The sequence below is a fragment of the Acyrthosiphon pisum genome, chromosome A1 (genome assembly GCF_005508785.2).
Source record: "Acyrthosiphon pisum isolate AL4f chromosome A1, pea_aphid_22Mar2018_4r6ur, whole genome shotgun sequence".
Lineage (NCBI taxonomy): Eukaryota > Metazoa > Arthropoda > Insecta > Hemiptera > Aphididae > Acyrthosiphon > Acyrthosiphon pisum.
In genome coordinates, this window is record NC_042494.1 from 117,278,027 (window position 1) to 117,304,945 (window position 26,919).

Sequence of the window (26,919 nt, forward strand, 5' to 3'; positions counted from 1 at the left end):
ACTTAAAAACTATAAATATTAATATTTTTTAAGCTAACTCAAAATATAAATATTTTAGTAGGTACATATTTTACAAACTTATGTTTGAAGTATATTATGATTTAAACAAAGATTTATTGATTTAATAGTTATCAGTAATGACATATTTATTTGAATCCTTATTGTTTAAACTAAAATAAGAAAAGAAAAATTCTACCTCTAACGCACTACTCGAATTCTGTTTGTAGACAGTATTAATGTATGAACACATTATTTCTTTGTTCTATACTGTAGTTGTAGTGCAGTACCTTTATTGACGTGCCTGTGAATAATTGACAACGTGATAAAGTTTACAACCAGTTGTAGCTTACACCGTCTACGAGGTTTTATTGATCGAGTATATACCATTTACTCTGAAAATATATTTTATTTCTACTTCAAACGATGGAAATGACACATTTTCACGAATGATTTTGAAGTAAAACAATACTATTTGCAAACAAATTTCATATAGAAAAGTCTTAGTATTGTCTATATTGTTTTACGCCAAATCATAATTGCAAAAAAATAAATTATGTATTTACAATATACGTATTACGCACTTCAATCGGGATTATGGTTTAAGCCGAACGAGTCTAATCCACCGATAAGCTTTACGATTATTATATATATATACATCGACATGTCTCGGCATTGTCCAAATTACTGTACGGGACTCACAGGTTAGTCGCATATCGTCATCGGGCTTTTGACGACGGTCGTAATAGTAATACTGAACGATGATTTCAAAAGTCTTGTTGTTGACTTTTGTCTTCTCACTGACGACGAAATTTCACAATGGCAAAGGCTTAGCGGCACTCACTGGAGACACAAATAACGTCGTCAAGGACGGCCCAAGCGACGCATACCATTTACCGTATACCACAGAACCGATGTCCTATGAGTTGCGGATAACGCCCGCCATCAGAGATAACTCGTTTCGCGGACAAGTCGACATCGTTGTGAGGGCGAAACAGTACACGGCCGAGGTGATCCTAAACTCGAAGGATTTGATCGTGTCGTCCGTGTCCTCGTTTCAGGACTTGAAGACAAACCGGACCACAGAGATAAAGGATTACGTGTACGAAGAGCGCAACGAACGGTTGGTCATCAAACTCGAAAAATTGATTTTGCCGTCGCGACTCTATAAGTTTACCGTCGTATTCAGTGGAATCCTAAGAGAAGACTATACCGGATTTCATAAATATTTCTATGATTCCGGCAATCACTCGAGGTATTTATATAATATGTGCGATTTGGAAAAAATGACCTGCACTGTTTATAACATATTACACTTAGATCCTATGATTATTTTTTAACTTAAAAATTGATCGTCGTCATATATATTTTTTGTGCTCCCATCTCACCCCCGTACCAGTTTAGGTACCACGTATAGAAATGGTTTACGCATAAATGTCACGTAATAACTTAGTCGGAAAACAGTAATATTAAATATAACTTAGTCAATAGTCATAATCATGTTTCCACAGGTGGATAGCTCTGACTCAGTTCAAACCAATATACGCAAGGCGAGTATTTCCATGTTACGATGAACCGAAATTCAAGACTCCGTATACAATATCGATATCCAGGCAAAAACAACATTCTGCGTTGTCTAATATGCCACTTAAACGCATTGAATTCAAGTAAGTTTGACATTTCACTTGGGCACTATTAACGCCTACCATTATAGTCCCCAGGTCAATACTCGTTGTATACTATCATTTCGTTACGTTTAAACATATTATTTAGTATAACCTATTATGAAATTATGATCAAAATAATAAAAGTACAACGCGACAATGTTATATAAGGTATGTTCCATTTTTTTTTCAGTCAGCAAAGCGATATGGTGTGGGACCACTTTGAAACCACAAAGCCAATACCCACGTATTTAGTGGCTTTTATGGTGTCGGATTTCGACAAAAACTCTGTAAACGGTGATAATATCGCCATGCATACGCGCAAAGAGTACATCGAATATACGACGTATATGATGGGGAAAGCACCAAACTTACTCAAAGGTGTAGAAAAGTTCACTCGAATACCGTACATGTTACCGAAGTTGGATTTGGTCGGCATTCCCTTATTGAATGTATACAGTATGGAGAATTGGGGACTGAATTCTTACGAGTAAGTTTGGAAAATCTTTATAAAAATAAAAAACATCGAGACGAAAATAATATGATTAATATATTATTGTAGTGTATACCTAACGGTACGATTCATTGTAATAATTGTACACGAATTGAATGAAATATAAATTATTATTATGAGTTTCTATAACAGGATCTGATCACGTACTTATATGTACCTATCGTTTAAAGCAAAATCCAATTTATGTTTTGCGCTACGTTGTTATTTTTGTCTAGAGAATTTTACGTAACTTTGTCAGACGATTCACAAACGGAAGAAAAAATACAGGGAACCATGACCATACTACACGAGATCCTACACCAGTGGTTCGGCAATATGGTAACCGCTCCTTGGTGGGACAACGAGTGGTTGAACGAGGGCATGTGCAATTACTTGAACTATTACATAACGAGTTTGGTAAGTCTGGTTTTAACCTGAAATACGACTGTTCTCCAAACTGCATAACATTCGCTCGATTGTCGTAGCTCGAACCTGAATGGGAGATGGTGGAATCGTTCGTAGAGAACGTGTACCAGTTCGCGCTGTCCTGGGACGAGCATGACGATACGCACCCTTTGACATTTGCAGTATCAACTCCCGACGACATTGTGAATGCTTTTGATACCATTTCATCTGACAAGAGCGCGGCGCTGTTTAGGATGTTGGAATGCGTGGTAGGCGAGGATTACTTCAGGATTTCGGTGAACAAATATCTTGATGATTATGCGTGAGTACACAGAAAAAATACCGATACCGATATATCGTTGTAGAATTATTAATTTTATTCAATCCGTTCTGGTTGAAAGCTGCGTTGTGTAATGTTTTATCTAACAAATGTCAATCGATGATTTGGTAACAGATATAATTTGAGTTACTTCAAATTAATTCAGAGGATCCTACAGGCACCACAAAAAATAACAATCACAAAGATATACCCAATAAATAATAATTATATCGAAAACGGTTTCCAATTTAATTAGTTAACGAAATTCATAATGTCGATTTCTTTATGGTGTTTAATCAAGTCCATATTTTAAATTATGTCGTCGACCATCACTTCTATATACCCATTACCCGTGTACGACTATTACAGGTACATGGTAGCGGGACCGACAGACTTGTGGAATACGTTCGATTACGTGCTATACGACTTTGACTACGTTATCGAAGACGGTGTCACGATCAATAATTATATGGATTCGTGGACGAAACAACCCGGGTATCCACTGATAACAGTGACGTCGACGGGAAGCGGTAGTTACAACGTGTCGCAGGTAATAAAAGAAAAAAGTTCCAAAATTACATTAACTTTATTGCTATGTATGACACTCCCCCGTCGTGGTACTGCAACGTAAATAATTGATCTATGTTTATCGACTGTATAATTTACCATCTTGATGACGATTCCTGCAGAAACGTTTTTCTCTGTCGTATCCGCGCCAAACTACCGACGATGTAAAATGGTTTGTAGGCTTAACGTACACCACTGAGACTGATCTGGACTTTGAAGAGCTCACGCCGAGCGTTTGGCTGAAACCCACGGACGAGCATAAAATAATGACAGTACCCGAAGATTCGGGATGGATAATGTTCAATATACAATCATCCGGTAAGCATATACAACTGCGTAACTGTACCCACGCCTAATATTATATAATACGATACAATATTATACCGGTGATATATTATACATCCGTCGACGTAACGTAGGGTTCTACAGAGTGAATTACGACGAAAAAAATTGGAAACTCCTGTTGATCCAGTTGATAACAAAACCCGACCGGATACACGTGCTCAACAGAGCCCAGATCATAGACGACGCGTTTCACCTGAGCCGAGCCGCGCTGGTGCCGTACAATTATTACACTTCACTGCTCGAGTACCTGTTGATGGAGGACCACGTGACGCCCTGGAACACGGCGGTCACCGGATTGTCGTCGATCATGGACGCGATCCGGCGATATCCCACGGAATATTCAATGTTCAAAGTACTCCCTATATACTTAGTCTATTATAATATGCCTATCTTTTCTACCATGCAATAATAATATAATATTATATAAGCTCTGGAATATTTTATAATTTTATAAACGTTAATTTCTAACAGAAATATACGAAAGGCTTGGCGGACATATTGTACGACAAATTATCAGGTAATCAGATCCACAACAATATGACGAAAATAGGTTGGAGCAAACTATTGTCGTGGACGTGTAACATAGGCAACTTGCGTTGCGTAAAATCTGCGTCAACGCACTTTGATGGGTGGATGAACGGACAAGAGTAAGTTAAATTATTTTAATCAACGGTGGGAAAAAATTGTGAAATGTTGAGTTTTGTACAGAGTCTCATACAATCCATCGGGATCCATACCACTCGGCAATTCGCGATATCAGGACATAAAAACTATGTGAAAAACTTATTCGATAAAATATTGTACACAAAAAAAAATAAAAAACAATTTTGCCAGTCAAATGGATCACCCTGTACACTCACACACACACACATATATATGAACACGTTGACAATGCGAATACACCTTTGTATCTGCCTTAGTATAAAGTAGTGAGTTATTGTTGTCTATAGCATGTACGAAGTACAGATATTATGTTACGTACCTAAGGTGTATTTTACACATTTATCGAGCAAAAAACCTTATTTACTGTATACATTTTGAACGCGTAGGATACCACATTGTGCATGCTGCGGCGATTGTGCATATCGATAATATACGAAGTGCATTAACATTTCAAATTTTATACAGTTTTGAATGTTTTGTATAAATCTATAACTACGCGGTGGTGATCATAATAGCGGCATACTATTCAAATCGTACCAACTGGTGAAGTTTCGTATTTTTTATTAGCATTATAATATTATTAAACACATACCTAACCTATACGACGAGTTGGATGGTTTTTAAAAATGATTAAGGAATTTATATTTATGCATATTACACTCTAGGCGATACGATTAGTCGAGTGGTATTGTTGTTATAGCTTTGACATTTTGTAATCCGATAACGGTCAATTTGTGATATATTATAACATAGGTATAAATGTATAATTATAACATAGGTATAAATGTATAATGTATAATATATTAGGTACCTATGTGTACATACAACGTAGGTATCAACGCTTAATAATATTATTCTCGTCAACCTAAATCTCAACGAGTTTTTAACTTATCTCTCAAGCGAATAATATAGTTCACACACCTTAAAATTGTAAACTTGTTCAAATATGTTAAAATGTTTATCGTGTTGGGTAATTCTGTAATAATAAAGTCCGATAAGAAGACATGTTTCACAGCCTTGAGCACCCGGAGACGGAGACGGCATTTGCCACTCCGTCTCGTACCACCGTGTTTTGGTGTTCAATTTTCTTTTTTCAATTATAAAATGAAGTCGTGTAGTTTACGTCTTTTCCTCTCTAAAAAACGCACGTGTCTTCACACTTTCAAAACCAAGTCATCGATATGTTTCTATACAATGGCTATAATTCTAGTCCCGACCTTTAATTAATACTGTTGTCTCTTTATGTCCAAAAACAATGTTTCGTCCCGAAAAAATCGTACCTACACAATTATTATATTGTTATTATTATTATCGACTCTTATGACGTGTGCACTTTATTGACGGGTTATTTTTAGAATACCGTCGGAAATGGAAGAAGCTTCCCTGTGCGTGGGCATGAAAAAAGCCAGCACCACAGCCCTGTCGAAAATTCACAAACTGTACAAGACTACACGATCACCGTCGCAGAAAAAAATAATTTTAAGAGCTTTGGCCTGCGCCGAAAATTTGCAAACGTTGTTGAGGTAATGCTTATTAATTATTATTATTTTATGATCATAATATTGTGATGATATTATATGAAACAGCAACGGCTATTTATTTTATTTTTGGGTCTACATTTAGCAATGGTGATATAAATTCTTTTAAGTGAAGTGGTTTAGTAGAATTACTTTTCAGAGTTATTCGCGTGATGGTATATAACAATTGTCTATATAATGAAAATGTGAAAATATTCCATATAAGGTGACTATATAAAAGCCTGTTTAGTATTTATATTAATTTACTCAATAAATTGAACAATTCAAATTCTATGATTAATATTTCACGAGTATCTATAATCCTAATTTAAATAACTACTCACTTGTAAGAAATGAAATACTAAAATCAAAATATATTGGCCTCTCTCTAACTACAACATCAATCTGCGATATGGAGTAACAATAAATATACCTTTAGGTACTCTAATAATATATTATTAGCGTGTATTAATTGCGTAACTATAAATTTTAAGTCACCTAGATCTGATGCGATTGGACGTTGCGAACCGCGAAAGTTTACAGAGCTTCAAAACCGTTTGCGAGAACGTGGTAGCCACACCGGCAGGTGTTAAGGCCCTTATTGGGTTTCTGTCTCGTAAACTGGACACGATTCGATCATCACCGATCGGCGATGACCTGCACAAGTACATCGCTGTCGTGTACTCCGCGTTGGCACCCAAAGTGGCGACGGACGACGAGATCATTGTGGTAAATATTATACGTCACCAGTTTGATGATATTTTCGTCATTTCATGGTAACATTATAATATTGTGAGTTTTGATGATGATTATTGATTTTGTGGTGCAGATGGACAAGATAAGGCGATCCGTCAAACCGGGTGACTTGAAAGCCGTACTGGACGACATTTATCAAAAAATCGAGTCGAACTTGTTGTGGATGGAACGAGATCATAAAAAAATCATGAAAGCGATCATTAAAATGTGAAGAAAAATTTCGGTTAAATGAACGTATTATATTTTAATCCTATGTATGTAACATAGCTATTATTATTATATTTTTTTTACAAAACTAAACCTTTCTGACTTATTATATTGTAACTGTTAACTATATAGTGTAGGGATTATCAATAATATAATAATATATACTTACTTTAATGTTATTGTATATTGCGTATACGGCTTTTAAATAAAATATTTCATTTCAGGCTTAAAACCATTTTCAACGATAAGTACACTTAATAAAAGCATTTTATTAGTATTATTTTTTTACAGTTTTCAGTAATAGGTACAAATTTAGATAAGAAAAAAAATGCTAATAAATTATAATTTTTTTCTATTAAACAACCTAAAACCTATATATAAATCATATTTTCGTATTCCTAAGGTAATTCCTTGACATTAATAAATGTGAATTATCTAAAGTTTACACAATTTTAATAAACAACCAGCAATAACGTTAAACTAAATTCATTAAAACATCGACAATTATTGCATAAAGATCAAATAAATAAATAAAACCATAATAAATCACATAGTTAGCAATAAACTATTAACAGATAAAACTATTTACGTGGTTACTAGGATCCTAAGACTCTTACCCATAATATTGAATACTATAAAATTATTAATTGTATTGGGAAATTATATTGCTAGTATTCAACTTACTTGTGTATGAAAGTACCTAGTTTTAAGTTAATACCTAATAAATGTTTTCTATAACATACATGCATGATATACTTTAGAACTTTAACTAATATAATATAATTATATAGAACCATAACTAACTAAAACGTGTAATAGGTATACTCTTAAGTCGTGTACTCGTGTAGGTGCATATTATACCTATAACAGGCTATTATATTATAGTAAGTGCAAAGAGTTTATCATATAAAATCAGGATGCTTATCGTCACAAAAAAAAATAATAAAGGCAATAAATGCTTTACCGAAGCGATTAAGTCTAAGGATACGTGAAATAAAATAAAAATAAATCATATGTATATATGAGGACATCGCTCGCGTTGGGTTAACGACGTAAGAGAAACAACTGTAATCTATAGAATTTTTTTCGATCGTAATTAAAATTCATTTTCTATTTGATAATATTTTATCTTAATGTTGTCTATGAAATGTTATAGACTGATAATAGTATATTACAGTAGATAAAAGTAGATAGTATGTTATTTATACAACGATCATTGTTAACACGTCGAATAAGACAAATGGAAAAAACAAGAATGTTACAAGTGTATATTTGGTTTTTTTTTTAAATACGTCTGCTCGTACATATATACATATATAGACAACTACACGCATTAGTATATGATATTCATTTCGGCGGATCACGACACCAATAAAACACGGCACATATCAGACGTCTTAAATGTTGGACACAAGACCAAAAGTGTGCTGACCACGATATAAAATAATAATAATATGACGATAGTATAATATAGGTAGGTTATACACATAACACGGCGTCTCATGTCTATTCGTCCAGACGCATATACACACACACACACACACATTTATCCTGTAAAGCGTGCGCAGCGCCTTCCCCACAAATACCTATAAAATATTATTGTACATTTTTTTTCCTTTCTTTATTTTTTCTATTTTTTTTCTTTTATTCCCTACACGTCATTAATCATTATTCTTCTCGTTAAAACTTCTGTCAGTCCTCTGCCCCTCCCCTCCGGAGACCCCTTCCTCCGCCGTTCCCAATCAACATCCTTCATTCCCGGAGTATTTTACAATATTATCTATTCCGTAAGAACGTTTTGATTTTTTTCGTTTTTGTACAACGCGTACACACGATGACCGACGACGAAGAAGTCTGTCCGCTGTTATATACGTAGATATAGGTATATGGTACCTAGTATGTAGAACGGCCTAAGTTGCATTCGAGGTATACCTTCACGGCTTCACCTACCTATATATTATTATTATTATTATGCTATTGTATAATAATATTATTGTTGATGGTCGAATCTTATCGCCCGGCCGTAAGACCAATCCCGTCGGAAAATCTCCAACACAACGGCCACCATATTATTAGTATAATAAGTATAGCAATGTGTCGGACGCACATCGGATGAATTTAGTATAATAATATTATATAATATTTTAGGATCTACGGATAAAATGATATTTTATTGTCCCTTGTCATATTATTTTATATACTCGTCCATTATTCCCGCCAGTCGCCACTGTGCCTAAATGTTATATACTCACCATAAATGTTTGTATGCAATCAGCGTGCCTGTATTACCTACTATAGAAATAAAGTATTTAATAAGGTATTTTATAATATTATATCATCGTATATAAAATACGAGTCAATAACTCGTGTGCGTAATATTGTGTGGTCAGAACGATACAGTTATAATTCCTACACAATTGAATGTATGTACTATGTATGTATAAATTACAGAAGCGATAATTATTATTATTCTCCTGGTTGATTTGAATTAAATAAAGCATAGCGTAGTTTTTTATTGTGACGATGCGTCATGCGTGCGGATATATTATTATCGAGTAAACGAGATCACGTGGTAAAAAGGGTTAATTTTTTTTCCACACTCAGATTCAGATGATTCAGTATTATACGACTATAAATACCAGTAAGCTATACATAATTTAATAATTTATATTTTTTACTCGACATCGCTCGTCGTATTTCGTTGATTTGCATTAGTCGTCGTATATAGTTGAAATCATAAAAATATATTAATCTATTAAATAAAAAATACGCTATGGCCACCGCCTCTTTTTTAAGAGTTACAGTGTACATTATTTTGTTATTTATGTGAAATAATTAGCATTCAATAATTTAGACTTAGGTCACGTAATACATTTAATATTTGTTCGGTATACCCATTCAAAACATATTATACTGATATAACATATTATTATATAGATTATTATATAGGTACATAGAAAATAAACAGAAACAATTAAGGTAACAATTAATATTTAATCTTCACAAATAAATTAACAAATTAAAAATGATAGCAAAAATTGATTATTAATAATTATTTACGTCTGGTCGATCACAGAAAAATGTTATAATTTATAGCTAAAAATATATATTACTGTCTAGTGTCTATACTTAAATGACAAAACATAACTGTCTTAAGAATAAGTGGCACAACTGCACAAGTTGTTCATGATAATAATATTAATTTTTTTTTAAGTTAATCGTATAATACACCACGTATCAGTTACACTACTGAATATTTAATTATGACGTAGATTAGTTCTAAGTATACCTAAACTATATTTCTATATATACCCATGGGCCATGGTTTATATTTTATAAACACTCATAATATTTTAATAATATAATATAGATCCTGCTTCAAGTTAGGTTACAGCCGAATACACTACGAGAAGCCAAGAAGTGCCTTTTTTATAAAATGATAGTATTAGTCATAAAGAATTTTATTCACTTGATGTTTGTATGATACAAAATTATTCAAAAATGTAGTCATAATCAAATATAACTTGTATTTTCCCCAAACCTACTTCTTTAATTTAAGTAAAAAATGGAAAAATTAAAATAATAAAAAATTGTTTTTTACATCTATTGATAATTTAATATTATTCTTCAATAGACTAAGCACATTTTTACAACATAACATTCCTGAAATAAAAATATTTGTTTACCTTAAATTGCAGGATTAATAATAAAGGTAGACTTCTTGCCAATAAAGCTAGACATTTTACAACATTCATTATTAGGTACTTCAAAAAAAACATATACATTTTTATGATTTCTAAATACTGACAAACAAATAAATGAATATTACTTTTTATTTCGTAATCTCAAGAGGATACATTATTTGGATATTGCAGTCCGGAAGTCTTAACAAAAAAATGTAGTGGTTTGATTTTTTTTTTCATTTTTAAATAACGTACATCTCATTCGGTATGAGGGATATTATAGTTGAACGGACGCCAAAGCAATTTACTTAAATGACTATTGGTATTGTCAATACTATTATAATTGTAATGGTTTGACCAGAGGTCCAGAGCCATACGCACTCAGATAACAAATATCTGTACACATAAATCGGTATTATACTGGACGCGGCGTTGCTCGAGAAATGGGTCTAATGATATTATATTATTATTCCATCTTATTACACGAAGGCCGCAATTGACCACACGTGTAAATAATTCCCGCAGGATATGATCTCATCAAACTTAATAATATTTTACTTTCACCGTTTAAACACACATAATATTATAGGCGTTGACATTTATCAAACGCACAAAAAAAACACACACACGCACACAAACGTGCGTTGCAGTCGCTTGATGTTAGTACATATTTTTATTTTATTTTTAACGACTTAAATTACGAGCGTTAGAAAATATATTGTGTTTAACGTTTTCATCCGTTTTCAAATTGTCGGTTTCCTGTGAAAAAAAAAAATGTAAAATAATACAATATTATTCGTTTAGACGGAGCGTTGCCGTCCTCGCCGTCCCAGCAGATTGTCGCGTATGGCAACTATAATATAATATTATTATTAAACGTACAAGATTGTAGTAATCATATACAGGGTGCGCGCGCAAAGGTACGTGTCTTAGATTTCAAATTTAATAGCATATGTGTATGTAACAATAATTCGTCGACCTATTTGCAGGACGCGAGCAGATGTGTGAATACCAGGCACCTATACCATAGGCGGAGGAAGAAGGGAGGAGAGATGAGTTATGACACACGAATGTATAATAATATAATAATATTATTGTCTTCGAATCGACAATACACGGCAAGGTGCGAAACGTGAAATTATTATGTACCTACCTTTAAGAGTATAACATTGTATTTCGTTAAACTGTATGTACGTAAGTATATATTAAAGTGTATACAGAGGGGGTAAAACAAAGATCAGTATAATTTATGAACGCCCAAAATAGTATGTACAACAATTTTTTTTTTTGCATACAAACTTGTATTACATCGGTCAATTTTCGTGTTTTTCAAAAATGTACATAGAAATAATTCGATACAGTTTTAAACTTTTACACCGTACACTTGCGTATAGTTTTAATAGCAGAAAGAGCGGTGATAATATTGAATCACTGCAATTTCATGCACTCAAAACATTACTTAAGTATAATAATATTATAGTAGGTATTAAGCAAGTGCCTGTATATCATAATATGAGTGATTTCGTTACTGTACTATCATTATATTTTGTTCTTCTACATAAGTTTATGAATCCCAATTATGTATTATATATTTCAATATAATATAGTATGTCTTAATTTTATTGGTTGATAATATTCGATTTAAAAATTATGATAATAATCGATACGACGATACAATTATAGGTAATCGAATAAAATATAGTATAATGCTATAATGCTGCAGAATAAAGTGTGTTACGTACAATACCTATGTAGTTTTGAAGTTCATTCTTCCGGTTGCACGCAACCGTTCTCTCTCAATTTATAAAACTAAAACGCGGTTAAATGAATTAAAAAAAAAGGATGTTATATTATCATTATGAGGGTCATCCCACGGATTTCCTATTAATATATTATATATATCTTCATAAACAGTTAAAAGCTGTTTCAGCTTTATTAACGCACATTTATAATATAAACGCTTTATTTACTGCGTGTAATAAAATTAGACTGATCTTTGGTCAACTGATGCATAATATAATATTATTTTTTTGTTGTTTTTTTTAACAAAACATAATAGTTCTTCTAAATTTTAAGGACTAACTATATTGTTTCACGATCTAAAATTTTTATACATAGCTTTGTAACATTCCAGGAAATATATTTTTAAAACAATGATTTCTCTTCTTGTAATGACTCGGCAATACGTGCGAAATTACTTTCAATACGTCTCAGAGAGTTAAAATGTTCGGATAGAAAATACATAAAAAAAAATGCATGAGGCTTTCTTTGAATTATTCAAACGCGTGTATAATAATTTATTGAACATAATTTTGTATTAAATGCGTGAATTTTATATTGATTGTCCGCGATAACGTGTGTGCACCTATACTGACTAAAAGTGTACAGAGTTAAAAAAAGAAGGAAAGAAAAAACAACTTTATCAAGATAACCCGCCTACTCGATGTTTCAGTGTTCGTATATTATACTTCATTTACTTATCAGTTAATAATAATTATTCTAAGTACACGACGTCAGTAATCTAATCGAGTATATTATACATATTATGTATGCGATGATGGAGTGGAAATAAGATAGTAGTGTGTAATTATGCGAATCATTAACCTCGAAATCAATTTTGAAATATTATAATAATAATATGTGAATAATTTTTGAGGAATACGTTTATTATATTTTATATACGTCTATGCTTGAAATAAAAACAAACACGTCTTGCGCATGTGCATTGTATTTTAGTCGTCCGCACAAGGAACCTATATATCATATACCTAACGAGTGATAGTTATATTGTAACAATAATATTATAAATCGCCACAATGAGATTATTTTATTATTATGACATAATATAATATAGTATCCAAATAAGCTATTAGGAAATGTTCAATCCATTAATGCAGCGACGAACGAAGTTGAGAAAAAAATAAACCCAAAACAACAGCACGACCGGTTTACCAAAAATAATATGCAAAACCATTTGTACATTTGACTGATTATTCGGTAGGTATATATTATTATAACGCGTTGTTCGCTGGTCGTATATTATACTCATGGAACGGATATATGTATAATTAAACACATTTTGCGAACTAAATTAGGTATTCACGGATGCTGGGGCTTACGATTATTTATTATAATCCCTCGGCTTAGAAATAACGTTTCAATAGAGTTATGATTTATATTTTTCGTTTTTTTTTTTTTTTAAACAGGCAACCAATATCACGCGTATGTGTTTAAATTTAACATACCTATATATTATATTATACTTAAAAAAGACGTGTTGATAACGAAAATCCATTAAACTCGCTAACATGTATATTATTATTATTATTATGAAGTATACATTAGTATAATATTCCCACGACATTTAAATAAAAAATATTAATTTGTCGGTTTCTTTTGATTGAATATGAGGAATCATTAACTTTCTAGGTGTAGAATATAGTCTTCACGTATCGAAAAACGTTTGTGAACATTAGTGAATACTTTGATCTAAAGACATCCAGAATTTTTTTTTTTTTGTTAGAAATACTCAAATACTTACATATTATGTTTATTGATCGTAACAACAACAATAACGAGTGTAAAAATGAGAATTTACAGAATAATCATAATTTCAAACACACAACAAAAGTGTTAAAAAAATTTAAACATCAATAGGTACCAGATTAAACACGTAATAAATCTTTCAATGTTTTTTATTCGGACGTGTTACATTAACGAACATCAAAGCCCGCCAATTATAGTAATGTATTCGTTCACACGCGAAATCCCACATCGCACTGTATTAGATAGGTATAATATGTATAGGTTACCGTTGCCGGACCGGTACGGACCGTTCCAAACCACCTTGACAGTTCACTTATAATGTAATTAATAGCGTACGAATATTATTATATTGCATAGGTACGGCGGCTAGAAGACACGATGACAGTAACTCATTATTTGCAGTACCTATCCGATCTCGATGGATGCTCGTGGAAAAATGTATCGTTATATTGGACCACACCCCCGTGCAGGTCACTCGCTCAATTTATTACGGAAAAAAAATCTCGAATATTAAATTAGTTTATTATAAACCGTCTACACACACACACGCGGTCGCGTATATTTATATTATATATATATAATATTATAATATATAGTGCATCTACGCGTAATGATAATAATGTTAATATCTTTTGAAATAATCTAACATAAACCTACGCCGGGTGAAGTATAAATGGATTTCTGTCGATGAAAAACAAAATTAAATTTTAAACTATCGACATCTCAACTAATTGGATTATATACGAATAAATAATATTCCGTTTAATGTAGGTACAACAGAAGGATATGTATACGAACTGGCGCTAATGTGGGACAGTTCAACGATTTATATTTTTTTTTTTTTCCAAAAACTTAAATAATTAATTCTACAATTCTTTATGGTTATACATATATAGGGTTCCGATATTGAACTACTGCAGCAGCTATAGATACCTACTATATAGTATTAACATTCGGGTGTTACACGACACGTGTAGAAAATATAATAATAAAAAACCAATTGCATTTGTAAAAATCAAATATCCGAGACTTAATCACTTTGAACCCGACGAATCATAAAAGGTCAAATTCCAATCATCATCAATTTACACTTTTCTCGCCGTACAGTCTTCCCTCATCAATCCTCGTTTTCATTACGCCGTTGGTCGTTTCGATTTATTTACATCCACTACATATAACTGCTGCTTCTGCTGCATATTATACCGGGGTCACGTATATTGTATAGTAGTCACTATGCAGTCTTTGGTTTTATTGAAGAGCCCGCGCCCCTTTCTCTACTGTAGCGTCTCGTCTAGTCGTCTCTCTATATTTGAACGTAAATCGTGATCTCTTTTTGTACGGACAAATATTAATAGTGTGTGTGCAATGCAGTTAAAACAGTACACGCGTTATAACTCGATGTATAATAATATTATAATATCTTTTGATGATTGTGTTCGGTTATTAGCAAACACGAAATCGGCATTCCGTGTGCGTTGATACACTAATAAAAATGCTAACTCCACACGTAGTTGAACATCGGGTCGTGTCGTTCATGCCCATGTTATAATAATGGCCAAGTTAGTGACTGACTAATTTATAGCGAGCCATTTGATCCGACCGTTGAACACGAGTCTTAAAACAAAATAAAAAAAACAAATACAATTGTTTCATTTGCATTACAATTTTATATTTTGGATTTGTGCTATATTACTTAAATATACTTACCTAATATATTATAGGTAATTGTATTGTGTAGACGTGACATTAGTGTGTAATAATCCATTATTTCTGTATTCCTTTTTTTTGAAATAGTAAACTATCGTGGAGCTGTAAACACAATATTTTATATTGATATTTAACTTGACGTTTATTGAGTATGTTATAGTAGTGCAAACCTACCTATACAACTGAATAAATTCAATTGATTTTCATTCCTCGAACAACGGAGACCTTCGCAATCAGATTCAAATTCAATACGTTTTCCGACGAAATCATTTTTCATTGATGCTAGAAAATTGTTTTTCACAATTTCTAAAATAATATAACGTTGTGATATATCGTCTATTTCATACACGCGGTTTAGAACTTGTGTACTTCACTGCCATAAATATGGGCAAATAATTGTTTGATGGTAGGCTTTGTATATATTATATGGGATGCGTGTTTAGTTAGTCGACTATTGTATCGGATTTTCAACGACTATCTCGTCACAATATTTAGTCGTTAGATAAATATTTCAACGATAATTATTGTTACGACCAAATTACCATGTCAGTCTTAAGTGTTTGGTACATAGAAAATTATTTTTAACATTTTTTATGAGGTCGTTGGCATTTTTATACACACACTCGCGTTACACGTATATATACATTTTATAATAACACTCTTTTAGGATGCTATTAAATTCACTTTCGAATATTTAAAACGCTTGTGTTTTATATAGGTATATTATAGTGCGGAGACACGCGAGAAGGATATTAGTTGTATTAGCGCTTGGTTTAAGTATATCATACTTTGGGTTCGTACCTACGTGAAACGGTTTAAAATTGGACGTCGTTTGTTTAAATTTAGAGTGTAAACGAGGGTTGAAAAAAAAACACTACCCTCTTTGAGGTCGAAATAAATAACTGCCGTGGCCGCGTAAAACGTCAACAAAACGACCACGTTATATTATAATGTTATTTCGTGTCTGAAGTGGGTCTCCCGGCGAAGTGCCACGCGTGTACGATACACAATTAACATAACCGTTTTATCGCCGTTTTGAAAAATATATAATATACTAATGACCGTTTATTTTGAATGAATCTCTATTTACCGTGTTACAGGACCACGTCCGCTATTCAGAGGTTCTCGTGATCTAGAATCATGTATACAAAAATAAATGTTTAATTTTTTATACTGTCTGCGTATAGTCTGTAGCCTGCAGGTACTATCTATAGTGTACTTACACCATATTATGTATTTATTTTATGAGTTGAGACAGTCTGTTGTTATACATTTATAACGTAGGTATAAATCCCATTCGTTCCCTACTAATTATATTTTGATTTCCTACTTGATATTTATTATTAAGTAGGCATGGAAAGTCATGTCACTGTTGTTGAATTCGAAATGGATCGAGAGAGTTATGGGTAAGAAAATGATATGATGTATATATAGTGTGTACGTGGTTGTAAATATTTTCACCCTATCTTACCCACACTTTTCGGGATCAAAACATAATATTTTCATAGTGTCCGCTTTAAGGAGGTTTCAATCATCCAACGTTGTATTGTATTTCAGAGAGGGGATGAGTTTGTGTGTGTATGTTTAAGAAAGAAAGAGAGAGAAAAGCAGAGAAAGATAATTACGATATGATATTATTTCATCTCAGGGACGCGAGTCGGATACCAGACGGTTACGGAATACGGGTCGTAAAGGTCAAAAATATAATATGTATATATAGTATAACCTAAACACGACGAGGGATTGTTTTTATGGTCCACGTCGTAACTCGTAAACCACCCGGTTTACTGTTCTGACCTCAACGACGGGTTGTATTTTCTCAATCACTCTCTCTCCACTTATTAACACCGCCACGATGAACCACGTTTACCCACTGTCGTATAGTGTCTAAATCATCTTTTCGCTGTTTTTACGCAGTTCTTTGTCTGCCGTTTATTTTTCAAAACGAAACTGTTAAAATCTCATTATTGTTGGTATATAAAAGTGTGAGTTATTCTGTTATCTGTGTATATTGTAGACACTAGACTGAACCTATTCAATTTTCATAATTTAATCAAATGTCCAACCAAATAATATAACACTGCATTAATACCGAACAATGTAAAAATTGTATTATTGTGTTACCAGAGCTTGAATGTTTTATGTTGTATGCATTAATAATTATTGCTGATATCTTTTTTTTTTTTAGTCTAACTCTAACTTAAATTATATCAGCCATAAATTCGATACATCCTACGTGTATCAATACACATTTTGATTAGATTATCTTTTTAACTATTTCATATTTTTAATATTATTTTTTGTAAATTATTTTTGATTAGTTGCTTTTTGGTTTCTCAAAAAATAATTTTTTACATTAATGTGTGATATATAATAAAGTAGATAAGACTTTATTTCATTCTTCATTGGTATGAAGCCATTAACACACTTATTCTATTTATGTAGCAATCGTAATTCGTAAGTAGGTATGTCATGCGATTTTAGAAAAACAAATATTCACACATTCAAACCGGCTCACACCAGTCATCCCTCACCGGAAATATTTTTTTTATAGTGATGCGTTGAGTACAAGGGTGGTATATATCACGCAACTATACATAGTTTCAAATCATCTAATTAAAAAACGGATCCGGACGATCCTGCAAAATCGGTGACAATTTTTTTCCCAAGCCGATTTAAAATCAAAGAGAAAAAAATATCTGAAAGAATGTGCCACGCCGAAATTGGACACTCGTAGTTTATTATATTATATTTTATAGTATAATATACCTACACACGTTTTGGCCGTTTCCGTCGATTGCGGTTGAAAATGACCCGTTGTAGCGTAATGCGGTCGGGCGTTATTTTTACACAGTGTTTTTTTGTCGATTTATATTTTTTTCACGTAGTCGACACCTCTAAACGAGTGAATAAAAATTATGTATAAATTATCACGGTTCCATTAGTTTGCGCACGATAAATACTAAAGTGAAAAAAACCACTGTCTGACAGTGAAGTGAGATTGCTTTTTTCTGTGGACAGCGTTAATTTTTTATGTCCCCCGAAATAATTTTTAAACTTTTTATACACGCGTAAATATTTGTATATATGTATATTTTAAGTCAGCATAATCGTTTTTACACTGGACTCGAATGAATGCCAAAATATTTCTTGAAATACACGTTGAAAATTACGCCGACCTGAAACTGAGAACAGTTTAAGAGAATGTCTCAGCTGGAGGGGACATTTACCAAAAAAGCCGATACCAGAAAATGGCTTCCCTATTTTGAGTCATATACGGGTGCCGGTGTTGTTCACTAATGCATGAAGCAATTAGTTAAACAAATTAAAAAATTAAACCATTATTGCAGGTTGGTAAAGTTTAAACATATATTTTTTTAAATACCACACCTGAAATATGTTTATAGGTTTTGCTTTTTGTGATTTAGGTACGTGTTTTATTAAGTACCTATATTATATTATATTATATTTTGTGTGATTGAAATAATATCGTTCACACTACTGACATTTATACTGTAGAACGCAAATCCGGTAAAATAAAGGATCTCTATAAAATATATGTCTCACTTAAATTAATCATGTCAGCTGCAGCAGAGTATAATATATATACTATTTAGTATATTATATATAATACATTGTGTTGGATTTTGATACGACGATATTATCGTGTGCTATGATGACAATGACGTATAAATAATTTGTGTATGGCTTATACCGACAAAACGATGGGGCCAAGTTCAAGGTCAAACTGTGCACGGACCGCAAAAAGTAATTGTTATACGAGAGCGCTTTATCAAGTTCATTGCACGGATCGGTAGGACGTGTATATACGACGTCGTTGTGCTTCAAGTTTAACGCACGCGAACATAACGGACCACAGAGATCGATTTTAGAAAACGCGGTCGGGTGTAAATAGGTACTTGGACGATCGATGAAAATAGTACGATTTACTGTTTGAAATTGCTTCATTGAAATTAAACAATATGTAATATTATTATATACGTAGGCGATATCAATAATAAGACGTGGACAATTTTAATCGTTTTTATGTTTGCACAGTAAAAATGATACATATACGATCGGCTTCGCGCACTTCGTGAATAATACGAATAAGACGGTATTATAGTGATAACTGCATAATAAGTATAATTTAATTGCGGATTTTTTTTTTACAACGGCATCCACTCGACATTAGGAATCGTCACGTGTACTTACATAATAATTCTCGAATAATCAGTGACGATATAGGTAATAAATAATAATATACTGTGACTTATGCAAAGGTTCCGAAAACATCCGACGACAACTGTGGTTAGCTGGTTAGCATTTCTATGTATAATTAATATATCGGGCAACGTATATCATATACATATTATGTGTTACATAAACAAACCATTTTATACGGTTTATACTGCGAGTTGATAATCGATTTATTTTGAACTTTATTCCGTTGGATATTACCCCTGTAACAACTTATTCAAAATTAAATTTGTTATAACTTATAGGTACTTACTTCATAATTGTTCTAGTACAACAAATGACAATAATGTCACTTAATCTATAGGTTGTTTTTTTTTTTTTGGCACTTATCCACACTCAATTTAATAATGCGGCTCATTGAGTTCTGTTTATTGGCCTATGTTGATTCAAATCAAATTATATATTATTTATATCATATCCATTATGAATTGAAATTTGAGAATATATAAGGCTCCTAACAAATTGAGATCCCCGGGGAAAATTCACGTTTAAACGGTAAACGCTTTCACCATCACGGCTTATTCATAAGTTCTCATTACTTATGTGGATTCATATCGATTAAATAATTTTTTCATATCCATGAGAAATGGAATAAATAACGCTTTACAGCATAATATTTAAAGACATAATTTCGAAATTTTTGGTTTCTTGAAAATTCACTTGTAATATTATATAGATTACTTATGGCATTGTCGTATTGTATTGTCGTTTATATTATAGTATTATATCTATTTAATATCCACGTCGATAAACGCAACGAATCGCCACGCTATTTAATTAGACCGAACACACACGCACGCTGTAGGAGGTGCGCACTCCAAAGTCACAGCCCCCGGGGGCACACCGTGTTGGGTCTTTTGGTTACACTAATACAAAAATCTAATCCGTCTGTAAATCTAAGATAATTTTATTTTTTTTCACTGAAACTTGTTAAATAATAGTAACTACAAGAAAAGAAATAATAATAATAAGATGAAAAAAATAATACAATAATAATCCTTTTGATTGGTATGTATATAAATATATATATATAGCAACTGCATTTTTATTATATTACATACAATATAGGTACATATAGTGCATGTGGCATACGTACATGTATATAAATATACCTATATATGTGTATGTATTTACTATAACTAGAAATGGAATGTTTTCCTTTTGAAAACCGTCGGTTCTAATGGTCTTGGGACTTCAATTGGCAGGCGGGTATATGGTGGTGGTGTGCCCATAGAGTAGGATAAAACGAGGAGAAAAAAATGATAAATCATCGTGAGGGCACGTCAAGATCATTTTTAAGATAGTCATTCATTCGTTAGCATATTCCTCGGTTGTCTTATGGCCACCATTTATTATTATATTACATTTTACGTATACTTATATATATTATATATGTATAGAGTTTTTACATTTTATTTTTTTTGTTCTCTCGGTCGAGTACCCGATGTGGTCCATCCTCTCTTTATTTTCCTATTATTAAATTTTATTATTATTCAAACACAATCGATTCGTGATTGGAAAAAAAAGGGTGTGACCCAGACGTCGCGGAGGAACCGATTTATTTTTTATTCGATAAAAACCAGACTCGCGACGATTTCGTTCTAAACGTTTGGTAAGTTAAACTATTCTGAATTTATTTAAAATATTAGGTACTTGAATAAAATAGCGAATATATTAAAAAAAAAAATAAAAATACAATTGTCATCATTTTAAAATTAATACAAGGTATACCCACCTTATATAACAATACCTCAAGTATACACAACAGTTCAACAAAATAGTCAATAATATGACATAAAAAATATTTTCAACGATACAACAGAGTTGTGCCGTAAAAACTGAGTGGGCGGGCCGAAACGCGAACTTGTGCAGAAAAATACACAACACGTTTTATTATATTACAATATTGTATTCAAACTAGATTTCACAAACAATATCATGCCAGAAAAAAAATAATACTTAGATATAATCGTTTTGTCAGATTAAAGAAATTGTATTTATGTAACATTACAAATTACAGCTTGTGCGAATGCAATACTCTCATAAGCGTGTCTGTGGTGATTAATGAATTGACTCTTCCGTTATTCGATTTGAAAATTGATTTGAAAGTTCAAATGAGCAAACGGTGATTAACGGAAAAAAATAAATAAAAACGGCAGGGAGAGAGTGTGAAAACAACTAAAAGCCAAACGAGCGTTGTAGTAGTAGTAGTAAAAGAAGCGTTGGATCGGAAATAACGAGTGCCATCAACAACACTTGGACACAAAATATATTTATATATGTATATATAGGTTTGAGATCCTATTTCTTTTCCTGCATAATAATATAATATATTACACCTAATAAAAAGCGATACTGTAAGTATTGTTGCCTTTTGTGCGAGCATCTTACAAAAGTACGCCGCCTGAAAACACACGGTCATGTACAGACAGATAAATGCAATAATGCGGATCAATAATGAATAAAATAATGATTAATTATCCTATACGGTTATTGATTTGTTTTGTTTGAGAATTTTTTTAATTTTTCGAATTATTATTGTAATATTGTTATTATCATTGTTATCACGTATAGATACGTTTTTCACTCTTTCCGTCCAAAGGCGAGAATGATATTATTGTTCGGCCGAAAACCAGTTGGGTGAATCGTACTCTGCTTGTGCCTAAAAAAATTTTACTATCAATCCGTCTGCACCTTTTTCCTGTCTCGAATACAAAAATACAAAAAACCATTCAAGTACGAGCACTATGCAAAAAAATTCCATCGACGGAGGTGTTTCATCAATCGTGTCATCGCCGTCGTCATTAGTGATTTTTCCCGCAGGCGAATCCGACGATTGCGCCACGTTATCGCTCGACGATCGCAAGTCCCCGACCCCCTTGTTTTTGGTGGACCGACCGACGCACAAATCCTCTTGGGATTTTTTCCGCTTTTCCATCTGAGCGATTAATCATTGATACCGAGCACGTCTTCGTCGTCATCGTCGTCGGATCGGACGTCTATATAACCTGAACAATAATTTACGTTATAATACACCTGCGTATCATGATTATTATTATCATTATATAGTCGAAGACCTGGGCAACCGGGATAATACTACTTGGGTCCTTGTATCATATACCTTGTTATGTAAGTTGTTTTGTAAGTTTCGTCCATAACTAGTCACATCTCACTTTAAGAATAATTAGTCGATAATCATTAATAATCTGTGATTGTTATTGTTATTAATTATAATTATAGACTAAAAATACACAATTATTACAGCTTATTTTTAAGTTATTTAAATAGTTATTGTAAAACTCTTAATTTACTTAATTACCTACGTTCATTAATTTATAGCAACGGAATCATTTCAGTAGAATATAATATGTCTAGCGGCCAAAAATCTGTGAAAAAAATATTATGTTCTTTCCGGGATCTTTCTATTGCCTATTTAGTCTGAAACGACCACCTCGTCGACCAAGTCACTGCGGTCCGGGTAAGTTCCTATATAATGCGGACAGACGGCACATGCATATCGCGTTATATACCTTAGTACACTGTACACACACATATCGTACACACAATAACGTTAAATGCATAGGTATAATAACGTATATTATAATACGTGAGCACACGTGACCACCACTATATAAACATGTTTGTGAACACGGCGACCGCGGTGACGTACAAGAGTCGTATTACCCGGCGACCGCTAGTGTCGTACTGTAATAATATATTATATTATTATACCGCATACGTTTTGCAGTGTATGTTGTGCGCGCAAAGTCGTCGACAGGATTTGTAATCGAACGTCACGCATAATTTTCCGATCTTTTTCGTGTACAACAGACGTACAGACACAAACACACACACATATATAGATATATTCAATATTTCAATGTATATACATAATATATATACTTGGACACACATAGCACACCAGGTAGATCGTGTGTGTATGCGCGGGCGCGGTATCGATACGCGTTGGCTCGCAGCCCAATATGTCCGCACTATATAGGTATATAATATGTACCCAAGTATTATAATATTATATTGCCGTATTGTTGCCGTATCAGCCCGACGACTTAGCAAATCCCTCCATCAGCCGCCTTGTTTATATACTTTCCGAAGCATTTTATAGTTTACCTACACAATATTATGTACGACTTTTCATAAGGTACTTTGGTTTTTTCATTGTATTACTTACCATCGTTAATTTGCAGGTAAATGTATACCTACATTTTGTAATCATTAAAAATAATAATAGTGTTCCTACCTATTCCTTTTCCTATAATAAATTACAAAAATTAGAATTAGAATAAATGCATCATAGTTAAAGGATAAAATGGGATTGAGCATCAACAGCAATATTATGTAGGCACCTTTAACAATTTATAATAGAATATTCCTAGTAGGAATAAATGTATTTTTATAGGGACAACAAGGTCGTAGAAACCCAGATATCTGCTGTATTTTACTGCGGTACGTAAAAGTATATAATATTTTACAGTTTAGTATTTACGAACAATTCAAGTACTTTTATGATATCTGCCGGCGAATCGAACGCAACGTGACATAATATATAATGCGAAATAAATAACACTTTTGGATTGCTATGTATCGGCTTCTGATAACCGAAACGCTTCAGGCGTGGTCCGACTGATATATTATATTATTTATAAGTGATATGTGATATAATACTGATATGTAATAATTTCAATAATATTCCTTTCATTTTTTTTCTAAATAGAATGCAACGTAAACACTTTTGTGATACGAAATGAAAATGAACTGTTTAACGTCGTCTAAGGCGTCTAAGCTCTTCAGAATTAGGTCAATTGGTCTCTGTGTTTATCCATTGTACGCGTTCGTTTCGATTTGTTGATTTCCCAACAATTTATTTGGATATGTGATATAATTTTAGACATATTTCGATTATTTTACTCGATTAAGTCTTAATTATCAGTAAAAATATATAAATGCACAATCCTAATCGATACTCATCATTGCATCTTATAATTATTATAAAAATTATCATAGCTGTAATTTATTAATACGATTATTTTTTTTTAATTGACTATTTTCTATAATATTATATTCTTATTTTCATACAAAAATATCACCATGATATTATATTATGAACCATAAAAAATATAATAATAAAACAATGATCGGTTATACATTTCATGTTTATATTTTTACATAAATTTATAATTTTTAAATCATTCACTTACTTATAAATAATTACAATATACTTGCACTGAGTTTCCATGAAACTTATAATAAAATAAAGCATAAACTAACATTGAAATATGTATTATATCTGTATATTATTATAATATGTAGGTATGTGTGTTTTTCTTTTTATGAACATAATGCGTAATCATAGTAAATGCAGACAGGTTCTTAAAGACAAGGTTCGTGCCATGGTCATTAAATTGTCTATTAGGTGATATCGTATTATGTTTGAAGAAAAAATATCACGATCTTATGCTTAACACATTTACCACAAACTCGGTATCCCTTTGTCAAGCAAATGTATATTCTTGTAGACTTAACATATTATTTTTATCTAATGCAAAACTTTTTATAAAGATAAATTAATTTTTGTATTACTCATCTAAATTCTATGTTGAGATAATACCTGGATAACGTCTTGATCCTTGTTTCAAAAACATAAGAAACGTCAGTTCAAACTTTAAAGTTTATTAAAGGTTTATTAAAGCACATTGAACTAATCAATAGTGATCAATAGACAATAAAAAAACAAATTAATTAAATAAAAGTAATTTTTAATGTTAAAATGCTAGTAGTCTGAACTTGACAGTTTGATTGTAAAACGTTTATACAATAGCCAATAGCTTGCAGTTGCCATGTTGTGGAAACTAGTTTTTTTATCAATAAAAATTTTGTTATAACGGAATTTAATGGTGATGGTTTATTTGTTTACATAATTACATCTGATTTACTTCATAATATATTTAAATCAGCCTATAAATATCCACTAAATAATATAAAAATATTATAAATATATGGTTATATTTGGATTTCTTACATTAGATTCAAATGAAAGTTAAAACAATAGCCACGACTAAAAAACAAAACTGCCTTGTACAAATCATTATATTATACAAGTCATCCACTCGCCCCCACCATACACCACACCACACGTCCACACACCTATACCTAATATTTATTATATTATTTAAATGTTCAAATTATAATGTTGCGTTTTGTACTTTTCACACAGTCAAAATAGTATATTTATTATTTAAAATTTGAATCATTTTTTAATTACTTGTTATAAAATTCTGAATTACTTTTAATTATCCCTGATGGAGACTGGGTATTTATAAAGCTTTTGACCTCAACCATATTTAACTTAAATTACTTACCTACATTATAAAACGTATCCATTATTCAAATATATCCTTAAATTGTAAAATTTGAGTTATTTACTTACTGTATTTAATTAAATACACTTACATTTTAAAGTCTAGGGTCAAAATACCAAAATTCATTAATCGATTATATTTTCAAATATGTGATTTAACACTAATATTCGTTTTTTAGGTAGAAGTTTAACAACAATAGTTATAAGCTTTAAACAATATTAATTTAGATTATTTATATATATTATATATTATACCTATCTCAGTAGGTATTTGATTCTTTTTAAAATATGCTTAGCTTTGCAGAGTATAACATAGTATATTATATTATATACACCTTATATGTTGCCTCATAAATAAAAAAAAATCACATTTTTTATGGTACTTTATAAAGTGGTAATTTAAATAAAACGCTT

General features: G+C 32.0%; 1 protein-coding gene across 1 annotated transcript; it reads left to right on the forward strand.

Moving 5' to 3' along the window:
* Nucleotides 1–662: 662 nt before the first annotated feature.
* Nucleotides 663–7,675, forward strand: LOC100165726 (thyrotropin-releasing hormone-degrading ectoenzyme). The gene is made up of 12 exons (XM_001948315.4): nt 663–1,252; nt 1,509–1,664; nt 1,855–2,151; nt 2,391–2,571; nt 2,640–2,881; nt 3,248–3,428; nt 3,568–3,763; nt 3,865–4,142; nt 4,262–4,437; nt 5,809–5,976; nt 6,465–6,699; nt 6,800–7,675. The coding sequence occupies exons 1-12, from the start codon at nt 759–761 to the stop codon at nt 6,935–6,937; spliced, it is 2,742 nt and encodes a 913-aa protein (XP_001948350.2). The 5' UTR covers nt 663–758; the 3' UTR covers nt 6,938–7,675.
* Nucleotides 7,676–26,919: the final 19,244 nt, after the last annotated feature.